At 43.1% G+C, this 21,912-nt stretch overlaps 1 protein-coding gene across 2 annotated transcripts in view; it reads left to right on the top strand.

Annotated features, from left to right (window-relative positions):
- LOC310868144 (palmdelphin-like) overlaps positions 1-21,912 on the top strand; it is a 34,157-nt gene that overhangs the window by 5,988 nt on the left and 6,257 nt on the right. Inside the window, exons 2-10 of one of the 2 annotated variants that reach the window (XM_083778410.1) lie at positions 11,576-11,627; positions 11,919-11,939; positions 13,855-13,935; positions 14,914-15,050; positions 16,920-17,034; positions 19,218-19,242; positions 20,304-20,423; positions 20,703-21,027; positions 21,593-21,717. In XM_083778410.1, the coding sequence (XP_083634536.1) occupies positions 11,583-11,627; positions 11,919-11,939; positions 13,855-13,935; positions 14,914-15,050; positions 16,920-17,034; positions 19,218-19,242; positions 20,304-20,423; positions 20,703-21,027; positions 21,593-21,717 (994 nt within the window). In that variant the 5' untranslated portion in view covers positions 11,576-11,582. The remainder of the gene's footprint in view (positions 1-11,575; positions 11,628-11,918; positions 11,940-13,854; positions 13,936-14,913; positions 15,051-16,919; positions 17,035-19,217; positions 19,243-20,303; positions 20,424-20,702; positions 21,028-21,592; positions 21,718-21,912) is intronic. The other variant, XM_083778411.1, reaches the window with a different exon arrangement.

Here is a 21,912-nt window from a genome sequence, read left to right as displayed (position 1 = left end):
TATTTTGAGCAGCATGAAACGCTAGCGTGGCTCTGTTCCCTATAGTTGATCCCCTAAAGCACAAAGACACTTTAGTAGATAGAGGCTCGGGTTGTGAAGTTACCTTCTCAATATGTAATGAAAAAGCCATCGTGACACGTTGATGTAACTTTTCTTTTCTGATGCGAGTGTGGAAGACACATAGAGGGAGAAGTGTGTGGACGGAGATCAATACAGAAAGTGTTGCAACAATGCATTGCATTTGTAGTTGCACATCAAACAGTCCATGCCGACAGACGACAGGCGCATTGAGCATCTCATAAATTACACATCAGATCACTTGTAAACTTGGAGAATGGAAATTAAAGAACAAAAAGTTCTGAAATGCACGCCCGTCCATCTTCAAGTTCAAACGATTTCCAGGGTCGGGTCGCCGGGGGCAACAGTTCCGGCAGAGAGCTTACTTACACTTCATGATGTTTATACTTTGACTATTTCAAAATAGGAAATCTATCACAGCACATTGTGAGCATTGTGACATTGGCTATTTTCGAATCATTTTGAAGATGTTTGATTATGCAAGAAATGGAGATGCTCAAAGTAAAAGTGGCTTGAAATTGTACTTAAGTACAGTACTTGAGTAAATGTACTTATAATTATACTTATAGAGTAAAATTATTGTTAAACATTGCATTACTTAATTTACAAGAAGTTTACACAATTAAGAGAGTGTTTTTATTTTGATCAAGATATTCAAAGTGTTGGGTCTGAGAAGCTAAATCTCATGCAATGGTGGTCCGTGGCTCAAATGCCCAATAAATAATGGGCCTTGATATGAAAAGGGTTGAAAACCACTGCTGTTGTATGCTGCAACATTTTAGTCTCCATTTGTGGCTTTCAGTAGAGCTGTAGTTGTTAATGGAAGACTGGCTGACCGTGGATTGTGTCCGGTTTCCCCCGACTGTATGTCACCAGCAGGGAAGCCACTCGGTGGCTTGGTGACATTTTATTTTCGCATGTCATTGTTTGTGTGGGTGGTCTTCTAGTTTTATTGTCCTGTGTCATTGTTGTGGGGGGTATTCTGGGAGATCAAGGTCTTACTTTGGACAAGCGGTCAGAGGGGGGCTGTGTCTACAAACACAGCACGCACACATGCACACACACACACACACACACACACACACACACACACACACACACACACACACACACACACACACACTCACACACACGCTGAAAGCATGCCATACGATCCCATGTGGGCAATGGGCATGGTATTTGAATGACCTCTGTGAATGGAGTTGTGTCCTTGCCAGTTTGGCTGGGTCCACCCTAGCTGCTGACATATTATTTATAACTCATAAACAACATGAAATCATAACTCTGAAATATACATTTCCGTTCTCTTACTTCTAGATTTAACGGCTGCATTTGACACGATTGATCATTCAATTTTAATACAGCGTCTGGAGCACTGGATAGGCCTGTCTGGTACGGCCCTGTCCTGGTTCTCCTCCTACCTTTCAAACAGAAGTTACTTTGTCAATCTAGCCGAGTTTGACTCAGACAAACACGACATCAGTTCTGGTGTCCCACAGGGCTCGATTCTTGGTCCTTGTACATTCTGCCATTGGGTGAACTCATTACCAATCACGGAGTCAATTTTCATTTCTATGCTGATGATACCCAACTATATCTTTCTGTGGCCCCAGATGATCCCTGTGCTTTAGACCCGCTGTTGACCTGTCTGTCTAGCATCAAATGTTGGATGAGTGAGAACTTTCTCAAGCTAAATGAGGATAAGACAGAAGTTCTCATAATCGGTTCTAGCGAGCATAAATAATCAATAATTAGCAGACTTGGCAACCTGACTGTAGAAAGTAACAGTACAGTAAAGAACCTGGGGGTTATTATTGATTCTGAATTTAATTTTAATTCACACATTAATCATGTTACCAAGATTGCCTTTTTTCACCTTAGAAATATTGCACGAATCAGAGCCTATTTGTCCTTGGACGATGCAAAAACGCTAATCCACGCCTTTGTTTTTTCTCGGCTTGACTACTGCAATGCACTCTTTTCAGGACTGCCTAAGAAAACGACTGACAGATTACAACTTGTCCAAAATGCAGCAGCTAGAGTTTTAACTAGAACTAAGATGAGAGAACATATTACTCCAGTTTTGGCATCACTGCACTGGCTTCCGGTTGTTTTTAGGATTGATTTTAAAATTCTGTTACTTGTCTATAAAGCTCTCAATGGTCTCGCACCTCCGTACCTCCGTGACTGCCTACCTAGATATGTCCCTAGCCGCCCCCTCAGGTCCTCCAATGCTGGCCTACTTGAAGTGCCTAAAAGAATGTGCACAAAAAAGTATGGTGAGGCAGCTTTTTGCTTATATGGCCCAACAGCCTGGAATAAACTTCCATTCGAGCTCAGACACGCACCCTCTGTAGACATTTTTAAATCTCAACTCAAGACTCACCTCTTCACCCTTGCTTTTAGTTGAGTTTTACTATGCACGTTCCTACCCTGCCCTGACTGATTTGCATGTGGTGTTTTTATTTGTTTTTATTTATTTTATGTTCTTATATTCAATTTTGTTCTCTGCCATTGTTCTATCATTTTAACTACTTGTGTTTTATTGTATTTTATTTTTGTGTCCTGCCCTGTGAAGCACTTTGAGCTGCATTTATGTATGAAAGGTGCTATACAAATAAAGTTTATTATTATTACCAGCAACACGTGAGGGGGACTAGAGCTTAATACACAATCACACGATAAGTCTCTCACAATGTCGACATAATCGCCTCATCACAATTCCAGTGATGTACTATGTTTTCTTTTTTTAATCACATTTTGTGAATTCATATCAGATCCCATGACTATTAAGCCAGCCCCAATTAACTTTCGTCAAGGGTCATATTTTGACTAGGGTACCAGGCTGGGGGCCGAGTCGGCACGTGCGAGGTCGAGGTCTTACCCTGAAATTTTATTTTCAGGGCAAGACCCCATTTGAAAAGGACCCCCAGTTTGACATGCAGAGGCATGTATTAAGCCCTAACCACACTAAAGGGTCAAGACGGTTGTCCCTGTGGTGTGATATGTCTTGTTGCACATTGACCCACGTTGACCCTAGGTATGTAGGTCTGTGTTGAAGTCGGCAGTACTTACTCGCTCTGCTTGTGCACAAGTAGGCCATGTATGGCCTACTTTTGTGCAAGGTGCAAGTTGGCACCTTGACAGTGCATTTGTACTTTGCATTGGACCGAGTTTCCCAGAAGCCCTTGCAAGGCAGTTATAGGTCGATTTCAGGTTACGTCATAACGCATTAGCCTTGTCACGATGTCCACGACAAAGCCGGTATTTCATAAAAGTTATAACAAAAAAACGCAAATTAAACATATAAAACAAATAGAGGGTTTAGCGTGTTACGCAGGGAAAGAAAACAATGGAATAAAACGCGGGTTTAGCGTGGTATGCAGTGAAGCTGTTAAAGTTGGTGCTGTGACATTAGATAATTGTCAATTACTTGCATGAGAGGGGGAGAGGTTTGATGGTCCAATGGAGTTAAGAGGTTTTGTCTGATGCGCTTGTTACTACTTTTCATTGGTTCAGAAGTAAAGGGTGTTCAGTAGCACCTAAACGTCCTAAAGGGTGTTAAGTAGCACCAAACAGCGTCTAGCCTATATTGTTGTAAGACTGAACATGCTGCAGGTATTCGTTTCATTATCTTCCATTTAATCCATATCTGACACGGATTGCACATGGAATGATACAGACTGTACTGTCAAAATTGTACTTATAAGTGCAGTAAATCTTCCACCACTGGCAGCAGCACATGCGGCTGTTCCATGCGTGTGCGTGACAGACAGATTAATTGTGAGGCAGTACACCTACCTACTAAAGCCAAGATCCTGGCTACGCACAGTGCTCTACAGAACACATTTACTATTAACACTCTGTGTAACCACACTGTGATGTCAGATTCCTATAATGTTCTGTCAAAGATGTTTCTCTCTCTCTGTCGCTCTATCTCTGCTTATCTCTGATCTGTCTATTCAGTCTGTCTGTCTGTCTGTCTGTCTGTCTGTCTGTCTGTCTGTCTGTCTGTCTGTCTGTCTGTCTGTCTGTCTGTCTGTCTGTCTGTCTGTCTGTCTGTCCCAGTCTTTCTCTCTATCTATGCCTGTTTGTTTGCCCCTCCTCCTCTCACTCTAGTCCAGTGCTGTCCAGTAGAGATTTATCACTGTCCATTAAATATCGGTGTAACCACATGGTGATGTCACATATTCCATATTCCTTGGCATGGCAGGTCCCCGCCTAGCCATTTAGAGCTGGCCTGTCATATAAATCCATCATTCATAAACATGACGTGTCACACACATGCGCCAGCTGCAGTGCTTAGCATTCACATCTCTTTGGTGTCACTGGCACACGCAGGGATGTGTTTTCGATGGGGAACTGCGCATTAGTCCGACTACTGCTAATCCGACATGCATGGCCGGTTAAGACTCCCCCCATGGCTTGCGCGTGTGGTTATGTTAGCCTGGGTTCCAGCATGAATCACTGCATTCCGAGAATCCGAATTGTCACTGCGTTAATCAGTCTGGCCAGCAGGCAGCAGACTCTTATTTCAAAATACTACTGTCCCATTGTGCAAGTGAATTAAATGGAATAACATTCGATTGTGGGTTAATACATATAGGCCTATACAAGGAAGTTAAATGGGAGGCTATTGTGCAGTCGAAGTTACCAATAGAGGGTATGCGTGTGACATCATCATCAAACCAGGAACTTATGTGGGAATGCCTACTGAGTGCCAAAAAACTACTTTCTGGCCTTGACAGCCCATACATACAAACAGAAAAGTCCTCTTGATTGCATTAAACTACGTTAAACGACGTTAAACTCACTCTGCCACTCACTTTGCCACTCGATTTGCCATTAACTTTATGCATGTGCATACCCTCTATACAAGCTAGTTAATTCAGCATTATTTTATTGACCGGTCAGGCCGGTATGGTAGGCCTCAGGCCTACCAATATAGGCCTCATGCCTACCATAGGCCTTAGGCCTACCATTGTGTGGCACATCTATGCACGGAATATCTATGTTCACAGTGAAAGGGGGTGTTGTGAAGAACCACACGCCCACTCACTATGCATATTTCCTTTGGGAAACCCAGCCAATATCAGTCACCAGATTATTAAGCAGGGACGTTTCTTTTCAATCAGTCTAACATTGACTCTCCTTATCTCTCTCCAGTACAAACAGTGCTGTCAAGTAGAGATTTATCATTGTCCAATAACATCGGCGTAAACATGTTGATGTGACATATTCACTACCGGCTCAATTGTGTATATCATGGATATTGTAAATTCAAAACGAAGACCATAATCGGTACAACTAACAGAACATGAGCAGTCCTCTGTGCGTGCGTGCGTGCAATACCAGTTTCTCTCCACAATAGGGCTTTTGAACCCATGACATTTTCTTTTAATGGCCACCTCTGTTGTCTCGCCTCCAACGCTCGCAAAGTGCTTCCAGTCATGCTTTTATTTATTTATTTATTTTATTTTATTTTTTTATTTTATTTTTCGTGGGAAAGATGGGTAGCAAGGAATTTATTTTATTTTATTTTATTTATTTATTTTTTCGTGGGAAGGATGGGTAGCAAGGATTTTTTTTAACTTTCTTTCCTACGGCAATGATGGATAGGCTTCTTTTTTAATAACTTCAATATTTGCCTGAAATACCATCTTTTAAATAATGAATGGTTCAAGTACACATAACACTACATGCCTACAGCTAAACATTTGAAAACGTTGAATAGAATGTCCACACACTGGTTGAATACTTAATATGCATGTTTCATGATAAATTATTTTTATGTGATGTATTCCCATGCTTTTTGTTCTTGCTTAATGTAAATCGCTCTGGATTAAGAGCGTCTGATAAATGCCTAAATTGTAAATTGTACTGTCTTACAGTAACTAGAAGGCTCTGACAGTAATGAAATGCACAGTCACGTCAAACTGCTGCGCCTCCTCCTGCCTGCAACTCAGTTCATTTGAACTGTGGAATCATGGCAGGTCTAAGACTACATTTGCAAGCCCCCTATTTTATTTAGTTGCGCCTGTGTTTTGGGGTGGCATGAATCTTTCATGCTTGTAAACATTGTGAAATCACGCGTACTTCATTTATTGGCCATCCAGTTTTAGGTAACGACGGCTACATTGGTGTCAGCAACAACCCACCTAACGTAAAACAACCTCTGCTTTCCAGCTCATGTTTTGACATAAAAAGTTAGAACGTGTTGCTGGCATCAACATAGCTAGCTATAGTGCTAGTTATTAAAAGACAAAAACATAGCTAACGTTAGCCCCATATGTGCCCTCTCCCTACGCTCATTCTGTAGCTCGGAGCTACAGAATGAGCGTAGGGAGAGGGCACATATATGGGGCTAAGCTAGCCCAAACATTTAGAATCTCGTAGAGGGTTTTTTTGCCGAATGGGTTTCCTCCTCCTCCTCCTCGCATCTCAGGGCTAGATACCGAAAGTCAAACATGCCCAGCCTGGGCGAGTGGGCGCCTAGAGGCTCCAGGGTGGGGGGGGAGAGTATGTCGGCTGAGATGATAGTCCATTTATCCGCTCGGTCGTGTCTCCCTTCTGCGGACTTAAACCGACACCGGCACGGTTTCACCTCCTTAATTATGTCTTCTAGTGATCGACCGATAATCGGCCACGGCCGATTATCGGCTTCGATATTCATGATTTTAATTAATATCGGTATCGGTGCTAAAAACAAATAATCGAAAAAAAACGGCCGATTATTATATTTCTCATAAATGCGCAAACATGGTGAAACAACCACTTTCATTGAAAATCCGGTAGAGTACGGTTGTAAGGAAATGTATAGCTGCGTGTCTGTCGACTCCCAGTGCGCCACCACCGGAGGAGTAGACACGGCTTAGCGCCGCTCTACAGACTGACGTCTCCTCTCTCACACACACACACACACACACACACACACACACACACACGGAGTCAGAGAGAGGGCCACTGAAGGGAGGAGAAAGGATTATAGACCGATTCCGTACCGGTTTCATGGTCGCAGCCTACGTATTTCCTGTAGGCGGACTCGACGTAGCTGCGGGGGTAAAACCCTCACCAGGCGCATCTCTTCCACTACAGTGAACGGCAGAGTGACTGATGTTAGTTTGCCTCAAACTTTACTCCTTTACCTGCTTTTTTACTAACACTAACATTACAAAGATGCCCAGAACATCGAGATGAACCTGTGTAGTTTATGGCTGCTCCAACAGTAGTGGCAACATAACAAATAAAATAAAACGGAATGTCTAATATCCACCGCGATGGCTGAGACCAGAGCCATTGAGTAATGGTTGAGACAAAGCAGTGAAGAATCCTGCAAGATACATAATTTCAGTCTTACCCAATACCCAATCTTTCTGTTTTATGAACACAAGGCTGCTGTATTTTATACCTCATACTAAGCATTTAAAGTATGAGGTATAAAGTACAGCAGCCTTGTGTTAATAAAACATAAATATTTGGTATTGGGTAAGACTGGCGTTATGTATCTTTCACTGCTTTGTCTCAACCATTACTCAATGGCTCTGGTCTCCGCCATCGCGGTGGATATTAGACATTCCGTTTTTATTTTATTTTTATGTTGCCACTACTGTTGGAGCAGCCATAAACTACAAAGGTTCATCTCGATGTTCTGGGCATCTTTGTAATGTTAGTGTTAGTAAAAAATCAGGTAAAGGAGTAAAGTTTGAGGCAAACTAACATCAGTCACTCTGCCGTTCACTGTAGTGGAAGAGGTGCGCCTGGTGAGGGTTTTGCTCCCGCAGCTATGTCGAGTCCGCCTACAGGAAATACGTAGGCTGCGACCATGAAACCGGTACGGAATCGGTCTATAGGCTACTAACCTTGTAACCATAAAAAGCTTTGCTGTTTTCATCTTCAATTAACCAAAATAAAATCCACACGTGAGAGGACAGTCACAGAGAGCAGTGGTAGAACTACGTTAGCCTAGCTTGGCTGCTGCCTGCTAACGCTGCAAAACAACAGCTGTAACAAGTTTTATTGATTGCCTGTTGTGTCCGTGTGTCCGTGTGCGTGTGTCCGTGTCCGTGTGTGTGTGTGTGTGTGCGCGCGTGTGTGTGTGTGTGTGTGTGTGCGTCAGCCAACTGAAGGACAACGTTTTTTCCCCCCATCCTGACCAGCCTAATATGATGCATGTTGGCTATAATTAGTTGCCAATAATTTTATTGTTGGCCAGTGTTTTGAGACATAGTCTTTTATTGCTATGAAATGAATGGTAAAAACAAATTCTACATGCATTAAAAAAGTGGCCAGTGATCTTGAAAGTGGCAAACAGGGTCACATGGCTTTGGAGAGTTTGGGCAGCAGATCTACAAGCTCTCAACATGTCATGCTGCAATGTGTTGTGGGCTTGTAGATCACCAATTTTGATAAACTAGTAGTGCCTCTACAGCCCATTGGGCACTGACCTACTTGGAACGATGCAAGTTGGAAATGAATGCCCCACCCAGTAATTATGTCTGTCTCCCTTTTATGCCCATATATGGAGTTATTTGTAAGGCATGCCCAAATAGGGAGTATAGGGAGCCAGCTTGTGGAGTTCTGTCTTCTGTGTCAGGCATGCCCAAATATGGAGTGCTGTGAGGTCAGAACAGGCCAGCTCCATATATGGATGCTGGGCATGGGCCCGGTCTAGAGCCCGGGCAGGGGCCTTTTTGGGGCGGTTCTGGACAATTACACACACACACACACACACACACACACACTTGGTGCATTCATAGATAAATATATAGGTAGATACATACATAGATACGCAGATAAGCAGATATGCTGCTACAGTACATGCAATTAAAAAAAAAGCTGCATTTGATGGAAGTGTTACTGAAACGATGTTGGTGCTTCTTGCACTTCCTTTTTTATAAGCGATAAATATCAATAATGCATTTCAAGGAATTCTTGTGTTGGAATTTATGTTACTGTAAAAACTTTTTTTTTTACTTAAATAATCGGCTCATAATATCGGCTATCGGCTTTTTGATTTGTCCACTAATCGGTGATCGGAAATATCGGCCAAAAACCATATCGGTCGATCACTAATGTCTTCAAATGTTTTTGTACTCAATCGTATGATCTGTGGCGGTGCTTTGCACGGGCAGTGGACAGTCACAGACACCGTGCACAGGTCCATGCTGTATGTTGTCACTGTTGTGTTGTGTTGGGTTGTGCGTCTCCTCGCGATGACGCATTCCAAAACATTTGCGCACGTGATATTTTAGACGAAAGATAACTTTATTTTGACTTCGCGCGTCCCAATGGTCTCATCAAAGATAATTTTAATTTTAATAAAGACCTTTTGGGTCGTACTCGGTCACATTCTGAGCTTCTTTTTTTTTTTTTTTTTTTTTAACCAAATGCCAATAAAATAATATGAGTCGCGCATATTTAATAGAGTCGGTCGGCAACCGGAAACCAACGTTTTTTTCTTAGCATTAAATCCTTTGTGTTTAGCCAATTCGTTTTGGGGGCCCATTTGCAGTACCCTCATGTTCCACCAGTGGGCCCCAGCCCACAGGTTGGGAAACACACTGATATTATTTTTATTGTGTGATCCAGAATGCTGCAGCTCGCTTTCTCCCCTCTTTCTCCCCCCTTTCTCACATGTCCCCCCCCCGCTCCCTCCATTGGTTCCCATGGTTGCTGCCCACACAGACTAGTACAAAACTCTGATGGTAGCATTCAAAGCAACCATAGGTACCCTCCCGCGCACTCAGATCAGCCTCTCATCTCCAAAACTATGGGATGCACTTCCCATAGCAATATCAGCACTGCAGACTCACTCCCAATCTTCCGCCGTAGTCTGAAAACCCACCTCTTCACAAGTTCAGCCCGTAGCACTTGCCGTAGCACTTGCCCTAGCCTCGACAATCTTACAGGCGTATGCATAGGCTCAACATTTTATGTAGACATGGCACTCTATAGTGTATACACATAGTTTAATTATATAGTTTCATTATATAGATATTCCACTGTTAGCTTACATATGATTCATGATAACTATTTTATGTATTACCATGGTTTTTGTTCTTGCTTAATGTAAATCGCTCTGGATTAAGAGCGTCTGCTAAATGCCTAAATTGTGTGTACAGTGCAGACTAGAGATGGCAGAATGAAGAAATCACCCATCAAGGGCTTGTGTCCTCCCCTACCTCTCCCCTACTGGGCGAGGTTTCTGGCAGGGTTTCTTTATTTTTTACAAGAGTTGGGCATTGTCATATTCTGATACAGAACCAATGCCCCATCAGCATCTCAGTGGCTTGTTGTCATATTCTGATACAGACCCAATGCCCCATCAGCACCTCAGTGGCTTGTTGTCATATTCTGATACAGAACCAATTCCCCATCAGCACCTCAGTGGCTTGTTGTCATATTCTGATACAGACCCAATGCCCCATCAGCACCTCAGTGGCTTGTTGTCATATTCTGATACAGAACCAATGCCCCATCAGCATCTCAGTGGCTTGTTGTCATATTCTAATACAGACCCAATGCCCCATCAGCATCTCAGTGGCTTGTTGTCATATTCTGATACAGACCCAATGCCCCATCAGCACCTCAGTGGCTTGTTGTCATATTCTAATACAGACCCAATGCCCCATCAGCACCTCAGTGGCTTGTTGTCATATTCTAATACAGACCCAATGCCCCATCAGCATCTCAGTGGCTTGTTGTCATATTCTAATACAGACCCAATGCCCCATCAGCATCTCAGTGGCTTGTTGTCATATTCTAATACAGACCCAATGCCCCATCAGCACCTCAGTGGCTTGTTGTCATATTCTAATACAGACCCAATGCCCCATCAGCACCTCAGTGGCTTGCCTCACTAATCATTAGACTCCCAACTAACCACACCTCCTGGTATCGAATCGAATCCAGCTTGTGCCTCTATTTTTGTGGCAACCGCAAATATATATTTGTTGCTGATAATGTTTTAGACCGCGACGGAGTCTGACCTACGTGGCTGGTTAAGACTGAGGTTAGGTTAGGTTAAGGGTAGGTAATGTCCGACATACATATGGTACGTGGCCGGTTAAGACTGAGGTTAGGGTTAGGTTAGGGGTAGGGTTACTAGGGTAGGTAATGTCCGACATACATATGGTACGTGGCCGGTTAAGACTGAGGTTAGGGTTAGGTTAGGGGTAGGGTTACTAGGGTAGGTAATGTCCGACATACATATGGTATGTGGCCGGTTAAGACTGAGGTTAGGGTTAGGTTAGGGGTAGGGTTACTAGGGTAGGTAATGTCCGACATACATATGGTACGTGGCCGGTTAAGACTCACCCGTGGCTTCTGTGTGCGGTGCCTCTCCAAGTGACTACTGGGCTTGGCTGCTGAATGAAAGGGGTTAGGCAGACATGGTTGAGGAGTGATATGTCCCGCGTGCAAAATCTAGGCGCTGCTGTGGTTTCACTTGTTTCCTGTGACCTCTAACCTCTGTGACCTTCCTGTACATGTGTTGCAGGGTCAGCATGGAGGAGGCAGACCTGTTGAAGGAGAGACTGCAGGCCATTACGGTAAGAAGTGGGGGCCCTTCGGGGGGTACCGGGGGGGTTCTTTGTAAGTTTGCTCTGAGGAAGGCTGAGTGCCGAAACACGTAAGTGAGCTCAGTAAAATGAGAAATTGCATCTGAGTCAGTCTTGCATCTTTTATTTTCCTCAGCTAAAGTATTTTCAATTACGTTAGTCATTTTAACCACGTCGTAATACATACTATATACATTTCTGCAAATCTTTGAATTATCCTTTTTATGAAGCGAACATTGTAACACAAATATTTGCCTCCATCTTCCCACACACTGATATTAGTGTGGAGTGGTGACGGTGAGTGTGGGTGGGTTTAATGATGAGCCCTTTCTACGCTAGCGCTGCGCGTGTGTGTGCGTGTGTGTGCGTGTGTGCGTGTGTGTGTGTGTGTGTGTGTGTGTGTGTGTGTGTCTGACTGTGCGTGGGTGGGTGGGTGGGTGGGAAGAAAGGGTGGGTGGGAGGAAAGCTCTCACACAAACAAGGCTGCTGATGTGAATGTTAATGCTTTGAAAGCAGGGTTCCATTTGTGGGGGAAACAGAGATGGCAGGGGCATTGTCTGAACCACTAATGCATGTTTTTACGACACATTTTGGCAAGAATTGTCGATCCGACGATCTGCAAGCTAGATTGGCTATTTTCAATGATAAGGCAAAATAAGGCTTAATTGGTTAATGTATGTTCTGCAATAATCTAAATCCACAACTCGATGTGAGACAAGAGAATATACTGAAATAAGACAATAATGTTAACCACACCAGGCTGCTGTGATGCTATTTGTAACATAACAACTGGCTAAGTGTTATTGTGAACAGGTGGGCACATGCGTACACACGCACGCGCACGGCTGCACATGCACGGCTGCACGCGCACCCATTTGTATATTCTGTCAGAGTTGACGGTGTGTTACATGTTGTTGCTGTCGGGCAGAAACAGCATTGTATGTATTATTATTATTATTATTTTTACCTATGCTGTCCTAAATTGTCATATAAGTGTCATAAAAGAATAGAAATAAATAATATTTGTCTTGTTTTTTAATTATAGTAAAATATATAGTGTGTCTCTGAGGGTTTTATAAATATTGAACCAATGAAACGTATTATTCATTCATTTTCTTTTTCAATTTTCTGAAAAGAAACCGTTTTTTGACATACAAGGTTTCCACTCGACACCAACGATTTATGGCACGGAGCAGCTGTGCATGGGCTCAAGTCCAAAGCCAGCAGGACAAATAGTTTCCATGTCGTAACATTTATCTGCACTGTTGTTATGTAGTGGTCAGAGAAGTACTCAGAGGAGAGGACAGTTTCATCCATTTTCAATCTATTTTCATATAATTGGTCCTAAATGGTAACATGGTAAATGGTGCATTTATATAGCGCCTTTATCCAAGGCGCTCTACATAGATTGTGCGTTGCATTCACATATTCACACACCAATGGTGGAGGAAACCATGAAAGGCACCAACATGCACATTGGGAGCAATTAGGGGTTCAGCGTCTGGTCTTGCTCAACGACACTGGGAACCTCCCGGTTCCCATTCAGCTGCTCTACGGGCCACTCTACCCCTTTAACCACTGCCGCCCCATACTTGGTAATGCTCTCAGTCTCAGAGGAGGGTAGAGACTAGACAATTCAGAAACCTGTCTACCAGTGACATGATATCACATCATGGGTAGGCAGATTTAGTCATTTCAAACGTTTCACATTATTTTATTAAATTATTTGTATTAATGCGAGAACAATAGCTTCTGTTAGGCTACAGCCAGCTAACTTTCAGGGAAGAGAAAGACTGCAGTTTATATTAGCTTGGAATCGATGAGATGTCACTGGTAGGCAGGTTTCTGAACTGTCCACAGCCCTCCTCTGAGACACAGACCAATTAAGTAGACAAAAAATGGTAGCAGTTATAATGAGCATTAGTGAGGACCAATTATATGAAGGTAGGTTGAAAATACTTGAAATAGTCCTTAAAGGTTTTGTCGTTATTTTACTTAATTGCGAGCACAAATTCTAGTTTGCACAAATTCTAGTTTTTCTGTTCTGTGCACCTAGCCTAGCCCTCATCAGAAATAACACTTTTCCCCCTAAAAATATAATAGATGGAGAGATTAGGCTGATAATAACGTTATGACGTGTTGTGATCTGCTGTTCATAATCAAATGATTAAGTTAAATTGGTTCATGACTGTGCATGGTGCTGTGATTGGTCCCCCAGGACAAGAGGCGGGTCCAGGAGGGTATCTCCAAGAAACGGACAGAGATCGACGAAGAGAAACTGAAACTTCAATATATAAAGGTATAAAGGTTATAATGTGGTTATAAACAGAAGAATAAAAAAAAACTGTACAGTAGTACTGTCACAGGGTAACCCATGCCCTATATACAAACACATGAAACTGTTTCCTATAACATGCAAGGACTATTGTTTTAACCTTCATTGAAATTGTAATCACTGATTGGTTAGTTGTCTCTCCTGCACTGCTGGTGGCATTTCCCTTGATGAGGAAGGGGCCAAGTGCTATGCAGGAGAGGGGTGTTTCTCCTTATGCTTTGAGTAATTGTCATTGAGTTTCATTCTGATTTATACTTGTTTAATTGTAACACATTATTGAGAATCTTTAGGTTACTGTTTATTCAAGGTGGTTGATGGAATTATTTATATTAGTGAAGTATTTGAGAAGAAATGTGCTAATTGAGTCTGTGCCCAGTGGTAGGATCCACTCCTATTTAAAGGAGGCTGCAGGGACAGGCTAGTTAGTTAGAAGTGGGCAATGACACAGGTAACATCCCTGAGGGAGAGCTACAGGGCCTTGTGTGATCAGGGTACAGCCTGAAGAGAGCTCTTATCCAGTTGGGTTTTGTTCGTAGTGTTTGCTCAAGTGTTTATTTCAGTATTATTATTATTATTGTTATTTTCCTGTTTTCACGCTGTTGAATCTGTAATGGTCTTTGGTGGAGGAGTTTGGGGAAAATAAAAGCCCTTAACTACCATTTCTGACTGTTCTTGGAGCCTTGGCCTTGCAGGAGAGACAACTAACCAATCACTGATTACAATTTCAATAAAGGTTAAAACAATAGTCCTTGCATGTTATAGGAAACAGTTTCATGTGTGTTTGTATAAGTACAGTAGTGCATCCCGTGGATGCAGAGGTCGTTGTTTTATTGCGTCCCTTAACTATAAACTGCGTTTTGGGATGCAAAATGCACCCCATTTTAATCTGATACTGTATATGATATATATGATACTAGTGCATGTACTGTGCGTGCCCAACAGAAGAAGGCTCTGAGGGAACAGTGGTTGATGGATGGGCTGAGTCTGAGCCAGCAGACGGAGGAGGAGCAAGAGGCTTTGAGACTTCAGGTCCAAGATGAACGAGAGCAGAGCCTTCAGCTACAGAGCAACATAGACAGGTAACATCATTACACATAACACCCAGCTACAGAACAATACAGGTAACATCATTACACATAACACTCAGCCACAGAACAACTCACAGGAGGTTACCTGGTTGGGAACCACTGCAAGAGCTGACGTTCGTCCACTAGATGTCGCTCTGTCCACTGCACATCTCCACACCTCGAGGCCTACTATCACATCAAAGAGACAGCACTCATGTAGCCTGAACCATTGTAATGTATTATATTAACGCACTACGCAGTGGCATAAGGATCCCTGTCTCCCTCAGTCACGGCTGAGTCATGTCAAGTTATTAAACTCAGCTAGTGCCTGATTATAGAGCAACATCCACGGGTAGAAATAACCTGTATAAGTCTGAGCTGAATGAAACGAGTTGAGTCCAGAGCCCTGGCCAGCTACATTTTCCCTTCTATCTTTTTTGGCATCACAATTCATGTTCAGGTCCTGATGTAGGAAGGACATTGAACACTTGTGTGCAGCGTTTGAGTAAGTCCCCGGAAACGTTACTTAGTTCCTGTAACCAAGGCCACATATCTGCTATTATCACTGCTAATCTGCTAATTGAAATAGGGCTTAAGTGGTTCAGTCATTATAATAGCCTACTGTCCCCTTCCTAGAATTGTAGTGGAGTGGAGTCAGATTCATCCTTAATTAAAAGGACGAGACGTGAGAAAGACATGGCTGTAGACTTATACTTATCTGTGAAAAGAAAAGCTAAACTCTCTAGGTCGTCCTCAGACGAGCCCTCCATCGTCGTTTCCAGTCATCCCGATTCTCCATACATCCGGCCAGTCCGTTGGTACTTTGCACTCCTGCATCGCTCTTGAGTACATCCACGTATGTTAGCGTGGGGCGTCCTCGTGATAGATGCCCGTGTGTTGGTTCCCAGAGCACCAGTTTGCTGGCTGGCAGTTCTTGATGCCTTTGGCAGTGTCCTGCTAGTCTCATTCTCCTGGCTGCTATTTTCTGGCTCACCCTTGGTAATCCCTCATACAGAGACTTGTTAGTGACATGTACAGTCTTGTTAAGTACTGCACGCAGCATTCTGGTGTAGCACCCGTCAAGGGACTTCTGCAGGGTTGGCTTCAGGGTCCAGCATTCACTGCCGTATAGGAGAACAGGGGGGGGGGGGGGCTACCGGTATGCGCTCATGCGAAACACTGTTTAAATGGCTTAAGCATGACTTGCAGCATTGTTTTTAATTGCGCGATTTTAATAAGCTTGCACACTTGGAAATATGATAATATCCTACCAATTTCATATGACATGCTTTTACAAAATATATTTTTTTCACATGTAGGCTATTATTAGTTTTATACATTTTAGGAGTGAAAACATATGTTTAGATGCCTGTGACAGCCTCTCAGCTGGTCAAACAATGCTGCTCCGCTGTTCTACGACAGAAAAACAGGTGAGGACAAAGTGTACGACAGCTCTCGACCAGACGTGAGTTTTGAAATTTGTCAAGTTCAATTTCAAGCTTTGGCGGAAATGGTAAATGCCGAAGATTTTGGTAATTTCGGCGTGCACCCATATTTTGGCGTACGCACGGTTGATAAATGAGGGCCTATATGTCTGCTACTGGGATCATGACAAAACATGACAATAAACACAATTATTTGGGTCGAACTTTAGAAAGAACTTTTATTTGTTGTTTTTCTTCTTTCTACAGTAATTACTTTTTAGTAAATATTTTTTGTTTATTTTCATGATTTCTCAATCATCCGAGTAGGCTTTGTCCGAGGCTTACAGGTCTTTAAATGAATACTTTTTGAAACGTCTATGTCTGCTTCATCTCTCTCCCAGCTAAGGGGTCCTTGTTCTGAAAAACGTTAAAGACCTCTGTTGGATCTTGTCCACAGGATAGACAAGGAGATCGTTGCCCTGGAAACGCAGGAGTTGGACATCTCGGACAATGAGAAGGACATCCTGCGACGCCTCAAGGAGGTGGAGCGAACGCCCGAGGACATCATCAAGGTAGGCGGGGCTTTGCGAAGCCATGCCACCTCCTGGTCTGCTTTTTGTCTCCACCAGGCCGAAGGCATGGGGGGAGAGTATGTTTTGCACTCCGTCCGTCCGTGTGTCCGTCCGTCGTCCGTGTGTCCGTCCGTCCGTGTGTCCGTCCGTGTGTCCGTGAGCAGCTAATCTCGGCCACCGTTAACCCGGTCGATGCCAAATTTTGCAAACACACTCCCTGGATGCCAACGATGAACCTCTGCCCCAAACTTTCCAGAACGGCCTGTTATAGCGCCACCAGGAGGCCGCTTTGTGCAAAAAACGTTTTTGCACAGTACACCTACAGATTTTGTCCAAACATCACGCAAATTGGTACACAGTCTCTCTAGAGCCATTCAACGAAACGGGTCTTTCAGATTTCTCACACTCCATCCTGATTGGTTAAGATTGGCTTCCAAAGTTCACAGGAGTGCTCAGTTTCAAACAAAATGCTGCAAATCATGAACACATCGCGTGATTTCCGTGAAATTGTGCAACCACATTCCCACTAGGCCGAGGACGAAATGCCACATGAACAATTTCAACTCAGCCTCAAGGTGGCGCTATAACTGGCCGAAAAGTGTTTTTACCTCTAACTGCACGGATCTGTGGATAACTTTGTATGCCAACTCCCTAGAGGCCAAGGAAAAACCTTTGTCTGGAATTTTTCACATCTGCTCTTTATAGCGCCACCAGGAGGCCGACATATGTAAAACACATTTTCTATTATTACTCCTTCAGATTTTATCCAAATTTCACGCAAATCCGTACACATGATCTGCATAGTCATGTGATCAAGACAGGTTTGTTTGATTTATCATATTCCGTCCTGATTGGCCACGATTGGCTCCTACAGTTTTCAGGAGTAGCCCGCTTTGTACAAATCGCCACAACTCCTCAACGCAGCGTCCGATTGCGATGAAACTGTGCACGCATATTCCCACTAGGCTGAGGAAGAATTCTGGTGGAGACCTGTGCCCAGAAGGGCACTTTTTCAACTTCATTTAACGTTTAAAGTTTACATGATGTCTTGTAGATCTGCTGTGTTTAAATGTTTAACTTTGACTCAGCTGGCCTACTGGCGTTGACCGCTTTGTCCACGACTGAACTGTTAGCCCAACCGTGTAAATCTGATCTAAAGCTGATTCTGATTCAGTTTGCTTGGGTCGTTGTTTTGACATGCAAATCTCAGATTGCTGTGATGTGTAATCAGACACCTGTGAGGTTGCTGAAATGTGTTTATTTTTTATTCGATTGTTGCTGATGACTTGGCTGATTAATTTTTAAGGTCATATGCTAATCCACATGCTGCATGTTTTATTCCTAAACCCCCGACTGTGTTGGAAATGGCTTTGTTTGTCTAACCAGATGCATTTGCTGGAGACAATGTGTGCGCGCTGTTTATGTGTGGGTGGTTGTGTTATTTCCATCTGTAGTGTGCCTGCAAGGTGTACTGTCAGGCAATACTAATGGCTTCCAGAAATTATATTTTCTTCTTCTTCAATTATGCCACCTCCATCATGCGACCATTTCCAAGCCATACAGCATGGCTGGTCTCACTAACAACTTCTACATATTTTCCACTCATTCTTGCTGGTATCCTTCTGTCACAAAATCACTATGGTGGACAAAAGCGCTATAAGCTCATTGTCCTCTGGTGCTTTTAACCACTTGAACCGCAGTATCCATTTCCGGGGGCCAAAAATTGCATATCTACAAGCTCACAGCGTGCCATGCTGGAACACATTGTGAGCTTATAGATCTGCTGTTCTTGGTTTACTTACTAGACTCAAGTAAAAAGGTTGAATACAGGACTTTGTGCCTTGTTCATTGTGGTGTTTCTACTTTTACTTAAATTAATACATTGCAGTGATGTAAATAGGTTTTCAATGTAATGGTTCCCGGGACCCAGGGGTGGTCTTTTAGATCCAGGGTCCCAGGAACATTTTATGAGTCCTACTTCAACAACGTTAGAGTGCAGTATTGCATCCCAGGACCCACGGAGGGTGACACCATTGCGTTCTTTTCTCAATTTAGTGAGACTATAAGGATGCAGGATGCAGGCTATTTGAATCACTGACTTCTGCTATACCATTGAGTATCGCTATAGACGTCTTCGTGATATCATGGCTCGTTTGAACTTGAACAACTTTATTCACACACAGGAGTTGAACGCCGAACTCCGGGCTGGTAAGTACTAGCATGTGTGTTATTAACATACCGTATAACAGTCCTACATTGTGCATGTACATGCTGGTCGGTGCAAACCTTGTACGTCCGAAACCATTCATTTTATTGTGATTATTTTTCATTAAATAGTGAAAATTGCCGATCTAAAACCTCACACAACACGTTGCGTTGCATCTTATTGAGAGCTTGTAGATCAGCTATTCTATTTGTGCGACATTTTGTATGATTAAGTAGGACATTAATTTACAAAAAACATAAATATGAAGAAATATGAACATACAGTATATATGAGGTTTGTCCCCGACAGCAACGAAGTATGCATTATATTATATGTTTGACTACTACTGTGTATCACAATAACGATAATAATGACTACTATATACTAATGACTATATCACAATATAGAGCTTATAACTCTATTTTTGTTTTAAATAAAATAGAAGAATAATTACATTTTGTTTTAACCATAACAATTACACTTCCCAAAGTGTAATTGCCATGCTATATTTCTTTGGCATGTCTCAATACTATCTTGTATAAAGGTCAATTTATGATTTGTGTCGACCAACTGTCACATAACCTTATGAGAAATGAGCATTCGTACTTTCCGTGACTTGCCAGCATGACCCCAGACCACAGTTTGAGAACCACAGCATCAGAGGATGCAACATTTTGGGAAGGGGTCTGCGAGCGAGCGCTCATTTTTCCCAGAGATTACGTGACACCCTTTATGAAGCTTTCTGTTTTGCAGCGTGCAGTTGGAAACTAAGCATGAATTGACTTGACCTAACATACGGCTTCTTATATTCGCGCACGTCTACTAGCCAGCTGGGCTTGTAGATCGGCTACTTTGGTGTACGCCACTGACAACCGTCTAAGTCCAAATCAACACTAACAATGGCTAAATAAGTTAACTAAGTGTGCATGTATTGCAGTGGTGAAAAGTAACTAAGTACATTTACTTAAGGACCTTTTTCCTTTTATTCTACATTGTGGTATAGCTGCTTTTCCTTGTGAGTCTGAGTAGCTCTTCCACCACTGACTGTGTGACTAAACCTCAGGTGCTGTGACTGCTGTCCCACCATCACCAGTCTCACAGACTCCACTCACATTCCAACCAGCACCAGCGAAGAAGAGCACCAGTCCAAAACTACAGACCAATGAAGAAGAACCCAAGAAAGGTAGCGTCTCTCTCTCTCTCTCTCTCTCTCTCTCTCTCTCTCTCTCTCTCTCTCTCTCTCTCTCTAAATTGCTGCAAATAGCAAAAATAGGCAATCTACAAACTTGTAAATTGGATGTTTTTGCTATTTTTGTGTGATACTATAGTTTTTAAAAAATTAGGGCATTATTTTACCCCCCAAAAAAACATAAAAGGTTTATTCCTGATAGCAATATGTAACTTTGAAAATGAAATACTGTTCCCATCCTTTCCCAATGTCCACCCTTTGTCCGGTGGGCAGCCATGTTCGCCATGGAGATAAGCGTGGAGCGCGACATGCGAACCGGCGAGAGCCAGGTGGTCGCCACGGCCACCATCACTCCAGAGGCGGCGAGCGAGCGCGGCGTGAAGGTTTACGAGGACGGCAGGAAGTCGGTGTACGCGCTGCGTCGGGACGGCGGCAGCGGCTCGCCACGCGCCTGCGACGGAGGAGCGCTGGCGGAGATGACCCCCGTGGAGGTGGAGGAGCTGCTGCGTCAGGCCACCGACACCAAAGTACCCAGTGAGGTGCAGTACCACCACCCGGTGTACTCCTCTGCGTATACGTATACTGGAAACAGTAGCAGGTACTGTAGGCCACTGTTGGGTCGTCCCGACCCATATTATTTGGGTTGCGGACAACATTGTTTTCCATGGGTCCCCTTAGTTTTTGTTTCCTACATTTGGTTTTTAATTGTTATTGTTTCAAAACATTTTCAAAAATACAGTACATTCCCAAAATAGCAAAAAAAAACTTTAATGAATTAATAACAAAATCCAATGATATATTTTTTCAGTAATGTCATGAAACTGAATTAGAACAAATATTTAAGAAATTTCGCCGATCTACAAGCTCACAACGTGGGGCGAAGCGTCAAGTTGTGAGCTTGTAGATCTGCTATTTTCACTAGTTTGGGCCCCGGGCAAATATCTAATTTCTGTTTTGGGTCACGGGCTGAAAAGTCTGGGATGAAATAGCAGTGCCACAAAGTAGAAATACAGTACTGTGTTACAAGTAAAACACGTTTTAGTGAAAGTAGGCCTACTAAAGTATTGCAATTTAAATGAACATATCGTACCAAATTAAATATTACCCATTATGTGAAAGATTTCGATACCGATCACGTCTTTTATTTTATTTTTACGAAACAGCAGGCCTTCGACACCAAGAACACCAAGTCTTGGCGCCAAGTCGCCACAACAGACGAGCAGCTTGATGGGCCACGGTGCTCAGAGCTCTGACGACCAAACGGGGCTCAGACCAGACGCCTCATCAGGTACTGTCGGCCAGTCCTTCTCAAACACTGGAGGACCCGTTTGTGGGTCCCGGACACAATATAATGGGTCCCTTTATTTCTTGTTTCCAAGATTTTGTTTTTAATTATTATTTCAAAACATTTTCACGATATTCAACGACACACCTACAAGGACAGGTGCGTAGGAGCCGGCAACCAAATGCGAATCATGAGAAG

This window comes from Protomyctophum parallelum, assembly GCF_964188405.1.
Source record: "Protomyctophum parallelum genome assembly, chromosome: 12".
NCBI lineage: Eukaryota > Metazoa > Chordata > Actinopteri > Myctophiformes > Myctophidae > Protomyctophum > Protomyctophum parallelum.
This window is presented reverse-complemented; position numbering and strand designations above follow the sequence as displayed.